This window comes from Chaetura pelagica, unplaced genomic scaffold (assembly GCF_000747805.2).
Source record: "Chaetura pelagica isolate M959 unplaced genomic scaffold, ChaPel_1.0 scaffold48, whole genome shotgun sequence".
NCBI lineage: Eukaryota > Metazoa > Chordata > Aves > Apodiformes > Apodidae > Chaetura > Chaetura pelagica.
The window spans coordinates 1,619,706-1,627,904 of NW_009954241.1; the positions used below are offsets into that span (position 1 = coordinate 1,619,706).

The 8,199-nt window shown below is 40.3% G+C and overlaps 1 protein-coding gene across 1 annotated transcript in view; it reads right to left on the reverse strand.

The window, feature by feature from the left end:
* The window catches only part of NRDE2 (NRDE-2, necessary for RNA interference, domain containing), a 40,985-nt gene extending 34,568 nt beyond the window's left edge, over positions 1-6,417 (reverse strand). The window contains exon 1 of the mRNA XM_010003747.1: positions 6,252-6,417. Coding sequence (XP_010002049.1) covers positions 6,252-6,417 — 166 coding nt within the window. The remainder of the gene's footprint in view (positions 1-6,251) is intronic.
* Positions 6,418-8,199: the final 1,782 nt, after the last annotated feature.

Consider the following 8,199-nt stretch of genomic DNA (forward strand, 5'->3'; position numbering starts at 1 on the left):
AATGCCAGAGCTCTGGTTTCAGCTCTGCCAGGCGCTGTGCGCTGGTGCCAGGCTGTGACCTCCACGCTGTCCCCAGCCTTGCCAGCAGAACAGCACAGAAGAGATTATCTCCTCCAGGAGCATCACATGCTTGCAACTTTAATGATGCTTGATAAGGTCTCTGTAGCTATTTTATTTCCTCTTTCTGCCCTCTGTAAGGGCGCTGTGTGAGCAGGCAACTCCCAGGGGGCTAGGACAGGAGTTCCTCAGCCAGAAGCAGGACACCAAGGGCTGCCCCAGCCCTGAAATGAGGCACCACCCTGGGGACAGGGACAGGTCAAGTCTGGGCTGGGACATGGGCCCACAGGTACGCCTGTTCCAGCAGTGCTGATGGCTGGGCAGGGCACTGGGGAGCTGTGGAATCACTGGGGCAGGGGCTGATGGCCCTGGAGGCTGACAGGGGGTCCAGGGCCATGGTCAGGGTGGGGGAGACCCTGGGTAGAGCCAGACAGTGGCAATCAGGCCTGTCAGTGCCCTCAGGGACACAACACCTTCACCGCACGCCATTCCCCTTCAAAGTTGCTGATGTACTTCCCACCCCATCACCCTTCCCACCTCTGTTGTTCACTTGAAGAGAGAGAGGACTGCCCTCCCCTGAGTCTGGATGTGTCCTGGCAGCCACCCCTGCCATGCTGCCTGCTCTCCTCCCTGCCTGCTTTCTTTCCCAGGTACCCAAATCCCTGCTGTAAGGATCATGCATGACATGGCTGGGTCATTTCACAGAGGAAATTATGTAGGGCTCTCCATCATCTCATGCTTTGCCATTGTTTGAGAGAGGCAGCTCAAGAAGATGTCTTCTAAGAAAAAAATCATCTTAAATGTGTAATATTCTTCTAATCCTCAAAACTGACAGATCAAAACAGAATGTAGTTTGATACAAAATTATAATAATTTTACATCTGTCTTTCAAAAGCACATCTGTTGTATTTTGTAAGGCAGATGACCTGACTCATATGAAGCAACAAATTCCAATAACTTTCTCTTCAGTTTTTAATTACATACTGTATTACATGTACAGCAAGTATTCTAGGGGAGAATATTGTATAATACTGCTATTAAATTTGATGTACCATGCTTTTCTCTCAAAGTACCTATTTTGCAGGTCAGTATGTATAAACTTCCCAGAGTCCTTTATACAGAGGTTTTTTAAATTACATTATTGCTCATTGAAAATATGCCTTCTTCTTACAATGTAACAAATAATATCTGAATAAAGCCTTAGCAGTTTAAATTATTAATACAACAGGGATATAAAATTACACAGAAGAGGTGCAAACATTTTTCCTTCAACAGATAAATTAAAACATATATAGTATTACCTTATTCGGAGATGTTTACTGCTAATATTTTTACAAAAGCTGACGGGCCTTTTTTTTAATGCTTTAATAAATCTGATGATTTATTTACTGATTCAAGTTCTATCTGTAAGATTTTCAGTTACGATAAGCTGGCTGGGTTACCAAATGCTTTATTGGGTAGATCAGCTGTTACAGGTATGTTTGTGATGCACCTATGTCAGAAAGATAACTGGTTCTGTTTAGATATGCATTCTGATTCTACAATTATCTGGATGTAATCTATACATAGACACTAATCATATGCCACTCAGCCTTTCTTCCATTAACCAATTCTAAAATTTGGTAAGATCTGTTGCTCAGTCCACTGATTTTTTTTTCACTTTTCTCGGTTCTTGTTCTGAAATAGAATTGTACACAGTATGCCAGATGCAGTGGTACTTTACAGAATTCCCTGTTTTTCATTCTCTACTGAAAATATTCTACAGCCTTGCATTTATTGTTCAGTTAGCTGCATCATACCTGTGGTTCATCATGATCATGATTAATAATTACACTTAGGCTTCTCCAATCTATCAGTTTCCCTGGATGAATCTCCGTTATACCAGAAAATCTGGTTATTAATCCCTAAGGACATGGCCTTGTATTTTGTATTAAATTTAACTTCTATTACTCCAGGCTGCTAGGTTACCTGCTTTCTAGGAATTAAATTCTTGATATGGCTCATTGTGAGCAAGGCCACTCAGGTTTTGCCATCTGCAAATTTAATGAATATGCTCTAACTTCTGTGCCATTGCCTTTATTAAGTAAGATGGGGCCAAATGCTGGTGTAAGGAGCCCCACTGGATATCCCTCTCTAGTCTCAAAGTGCTCCTTCTAACACAGACCTAATAACCACTTCTTTAACTTACATTTCTTGTACTATTTCCCATTTCAACTAATAATCTCACCAGTACTACATTGTCAAGTTCTTTACTGAGACAGAAATAAATTGAATCTATGAGGTTTCTACCCCTAAACTTTCTGCTACCATTAAAGAACACTCATGTTCTACCTTTAGTAAACTTGGACTGCATTTTGTCCCATTTGACATTCATATCCATAGTGTTAATTATTAAAAAATTAAATAATTAAAGCTTTGTGTGTTATTGCAGACTAGCAGAATAATTGCATATATATTGTTTATAACAAGAAAAGTGAAGCTTGCTATGGAGCAGCACCACAGTACAACAGATGGATTAAAATCTGTACCACAAGCCATAAAACTTCATGCCCTAGTTCTTTAATTAGTCAGCAATGCTTCCCCATATGAGCAAGTTGAGCTCTCCTAGTTTTAGCTTCCATGACGTGGTTCTTTTCTGTGTGTATATTCTCTTCTAACAGCAAACTTGGCTGTGACTTTCCTTTCTACATCTGTATTCAGAAAGCTGCAAAATTACTCATTAGGCTGGTGAATGTAGCTAGATTACATATAACCTCAGTGCTTTGAGGGTCCACCTACTTTTTCTGCTAGTTGCAATGTGGTACCTACATCACAAAATGGCCTTTTGCTTTTTGTTTTACTCTTTTGCAAGATCTAGCTCTGGGTTAGGTTTGGGAAATCTTCCTTAAGTCCTGTACCTCCAAGTCTCCAAATGATAGCTTTCTTCATTCATTCATTTCCCTTCTCCGTTCCAAACAGACCTTTTCCTTGTTTTTACTCTGACTGCTGAGGTGGTTACTCATCCCACTTGCATACTTGGAATGTAAATTCCAGACGGTTCTTACATCTCTGAGTTAGAAAAATTCCAGATCTCTGTCATCTTTAAGCCTCTGATTTATTCAGTCTCTTTGAATACCTCAATTACTATGTCTAATCTACAAACATCTGTTCTTATGGTATTAAAAAAGCCCTCCAAAACTTTATTTGTTGAAACAGCTTTGTTTAGTCTTATATTTAATTTGGATTTTTCAACCAGGTGGGGACAGAGAGGGAACTACTCTGTTTTCACTTTAAATGCAACCAGATCTCTCCCCATCATTACTACCCATCTAAAATTAGTCTAAAATAGATTCAGTTTGTACCCAGTAAAAAAAATAGTAATTAAATTCTTTTGTTGTCATTGCACAAAGATTTGGGATGTACTGGTATTAGTAGCTCATGATTTCCACTGTACATCTGCATTTTTAAAACTCCCTTCAACCTCATTGGAAATCTCTCTCACCCCCATGTTTTACCAACAACTGAGCTGTGATGCTTGCAAGAGATCTTCCTTTCTCCAATCTCCATTAGTGCTGTAAAATTCCATTAACTCAGCTGCCATCAAGGTCAAAAACTTTCCTCCAGTTTTCTAGAAAATTTCAATTTGTAAATAACATCACATAGGTATCCATTATTGGTCTTGAAAAGTTTTATTACCAGATAATTTGTATAATGCTTGAGTTGTATGCAATGTCACCTCTCTGAAAGAATGCTGATTGCTGTCACTAGACAACCAATATGACAGGCATTGAAACTAGTTGATATATACACAGTAAAAAAAAATAAATCTACAACATAATGAGCTGAAATCTGCTGTCCTGAACTATAACACCACTCTTTCAGCACACTGAGGTTTATTATGCCTATAAAAACAACAACCTAACATAGCTGAATTATGGATGGCATCACTAAGTCACAATAATATCTTAACTGGGACTAATCAACTATATATTTATTAAAATTAAATCCTCTGTTTTATTAGCAGTGAAAGTTCTTTACACAAACTGCAGTTTTTCTGCTGAAAGAGCTGATACTTTTGAACTGAAGTGCAGCAATATTGATGCATAACCTTGAGGAGACTGCGTAGGTAAGTACAGTTGGTAAGCTCTATAATAACATTAGGAAATTTAATTTTCATGTAGAGAAGAATGGACATTAACTACATTTTTATGGTCCTTCCACAAAGGTCAAAATGTGCTTCTTCGATGCACTTCTTTTTCACCTTACCTGTTCCTCAGTGTTTTCCAACACCCATTAAATTGCACAAAAGTATTTATTTTGGCTCAGAAGGCTGGAAACAAACAGCTGTACACGCATTAGATGCATTATGAGGAGAAGTAAGGGTGATGGTAACGCAAACCTCGTTCTTACTGCAAAAAAATAGCCTAAGCCAGAAAATTTGAATGTCTGTGTACTTTCATGGTATTAGTTAAAATACATATATATGTGTGTATCTATACTATTTTATGTGCCATATCTTACTTTATACATGTATACAAAAGCGGAGAAGTTTGAAAATTACACATTTCCAAGAAAACTGAGTATGTAAAAAATCTGCTTCTCAGTCTGTGCCACAAAAACAAATAAGCACAATTTCATCAAAATGTTTGCAACAAACTTCTTTTCCATGTAAGAAGGAGGCTGGACTAGAAGACATTCTGAAAGTCCTTCCAAGCTGACCCATGCTATGATCCTGTATGAATTCTCCATCCCTCTAGAATTTTGTCTCCCACTACCACTATTTCTCATCCAGACATGCACAAAAACCAGATTATGACAACCATTTGACAAACAGCTTGCAGCCTAAACCTGTCTCCCATATATGCATATTTCCTTCTTGGTACCCAAACTCAGGATGATCACCATCACAGATGACCATTCGCTCACAAATGGCCAGTCACATATTGTTCCTTTTCTTTTTCCACACACTCAGCATTGTACAACAATAATTTATCTCACGGTCCCTCCCAAATATTCTTTCCTCCCTTAATATAAGTTACTTTATTTTTTATTTTCCCTCAGATTCTTAAAATTATAGAATCACAGAATCATAGAGTCATTTTGGTCGGAAATGACCTTTAAGATCATCAAGTCCAACCCTTAACCCAGCACTGCCAAGTCCACCACTAAACCATGTCCCTAAGCACCACATCTACACATCTTTTAAATACCTCCAGGGATGGTGACTTAACCACTTTCCTGAGCAGCCTGTTCCAGTGCCTGACAACCCTTTCAATAAAAACATTTTTCCTAATATCCAATCTAAACCTCCCATGATGCAACTTGAGACCATTTCCTCTTGTTCTATCACTTGTTACTTGGGAGAAGAGACCAACACCCACCTCACTACAACCTCTTTTCAGATGGTTGTAGAGAGCTGTGAGGTCTCCCCTCAGCTGCCTTTTCTCCAAACTAAACATCCCCAGTTCCCTCAGCCTCTCCCCCTAAGACTAGTGCTCTAGACCCTTCACCAGTTTTGTTCCTTTTCTTTGGACATGCTCCAGCACCTTAATGTCCTTCTTGTAGTGACAGGCCCAAAAGGGAACACAGTATCTGAGGTGCCACCTCACCAGAGCCAAGTACAGGAAGAGAATCACTTCCCTAGTCCTGCTGGCCACACTATTTCTCATACAAGCCAGGATGCTGTTGGCCTTTTTGGCCACTTGTGCACACTACTGACTCATATTCAACTGGCTGTTGAGCAGTACCCCCAGGTCCTTCTCCACTGGGCACCTTTCCAGTGACTCTTCCCCAGACCTGTAGCACTGCTGGGGGTTGTGACCCAAGTGCAGGACTCAGCACTTGGCCTTATTGAACCTTATACAACTGGCCTCAGCCCATTGATCCAGCCTGTCCAGATCCCTTTCTAGAGTCTCTCTCTACCCTTGAGTAGCAAGTATGCAAACTCACTGAGCATGCACCTGATCCCCTCATCCATATAATTTATAAAGATATTAAAGAGAACTGCCCCCAAAACTGAGCCCTGGGGAACACCACTTGTGACCAGCCACCATTTAACTCCATTCACCGCAATTCCCTGGGCCCAGACATCTAGTCGGTTTATTAAACTTCATTAAACTTTATTAAAGTCTAGGTAGACAACATCCACAGCCCTTCCCTCACCCACCGAGTCACCTTGGCATAGAAGGAGATCAGGATATTCAAGCAGGACCAACCTTCCATAAAACCGCACTGACTGGGCTTGACCGCCTTGCTGTCCTGCGTGTGTGACATGGTGGCAAGATTATCTGTTAAAAAAATCTTCCCTGGCACTGAGGTGAGACTGGCTGGCCTGTAGTTCCCTGGATCCTTCTTCTGGCCCTTCTTGTAGATGGCTGCCATATTTGGCAGCCTTCTGCCAGCTGGGACCTCCCCCATTAGCCAGGACTGCTGATAAGTGATGGAAAGTGGGTTTCTCTCAGATCATCGATTTCTTTCAAAGCTGAGCTCAACCTTGAGCTCATTTGCACAACTGCAGCCATTGTTTGAAATACTTTCTACCCATCTGGCTATAAGCAAATCTTTTTTTGTCATTTCTTACCTATTTTCATTACTTCACTTTTGGCAGCACATGAAATCCACCCTCAGAAAGACAAGCTTGGACATAGCACTGCAATGGAACCAAGGCACTACTAAGACAAAGGAACAACAAACCACATCAGTCTAGGCTAGAACTCAATAGCTTGCAAAAGAAGCATTATGTGTGATACAGATGGGTCACAGAATGTGATAAATATAAGGAGTGTGAAAGATTATCTTCTCCTTTTTCACTCATATCTATCAGTCTGTCTGTGATTATCCTCTGCTTCCCAAATACTGTGCACATCTCTGCAGAAGTGGGAGGTAGCTGGAGTGGCCTTGAGCGATAAGATCTAATTATCTGATCATTCTTGGGAAGCCAAGCAGTGGAAAAAAAGGCCCACAGCCAACAAAACAAAAATGTTCCAGAGCTTGTAATGAGTGACTCCATGAATGAAGAATCCAGAAGATTGATTTCTGTAACCAGTGTTGTTTGCTTAAAAGATGTTTTACTTTATGACTGAAATAATAGGGGATAGTCTTCCTCAAATTCTTCTAAGTCAATGTGTCAATACCTTGTCAATACAATCAATCATTCAGCTGACCCCTCTCTCATAACACAGTCTCAGTTACCTTCTTGAGGTAAGTGGAGTGGTTCTAGTGTTTCTTTTCTCACTATAGATTAAAACAGTATAGAGCTTTCCTCTTCAATTTTTTTGTGCTGGTCTCATTTGTTAACAAATTTAGGATACAAAATGGTATAGTAGGCCTAAACCATATTTCTTAGTCACTTAGGTAGAAAAGGAGTGCAAACACAAAGCCCCATTTCTCATTCACAGGTCATATTAACAAAATACAGGAAAAAAATCTTTCTTATATAAGGTGTGATTCCACATCCAGTATGATCTGCTGTAGTTTTTCCTCAGCACAGCTCACAGGCAGCACATTCCCTGCAAGACTCCTGACATTGCTGAAGGCCTCAGCAAATTACTGTTGTAGCTATGGTCTGGGTTGATACAGAACATAGCAAGTGTTTCTCCTAGAATATTAATTGTTCATGGAAAACATTACTTAGATAACAAAACTTAGGCACATAGTCCATATTAGGCTGTCCATCAATCTTGCATTGTTGATTTTACCATTTACCAGCAAAGCATTTCCAACTTTCAACCACTGCCAGGTCAGGGATTTGATGCTTTCCACTGTCTATTGTTAGAGGAATTAGGAATTTTCAGAGGAAAAAAATAAGCTTATCTACCAGTCCAAACTGCTCTACCGAACAGGCAGAAGCTGGAGAGTTTCGGAGAGATTACATATCAGACAGAGTGAACCAATGTGCATGGCTCAAAGCAAAAATCAAGCATGTCTGATCTGCAGCACACGTCCAGAGGCAGAGCTGTGTAGGACCACTACAGATACCTCTCAACATGTTTTGCTGCAGAATGTCTGAATTTGGAGTGCTTCCATGAGACTGGAAGGACAGCAAGGGCATTTGCTATTCCTCTAAACATATTGTAACATCTGATAAGATTATTGGTGAAGTACAGGTCCTAGCTGTATTTCTAGCAAATAAAGCTGCAATTCCCTCTCCATTGAAATGAATAT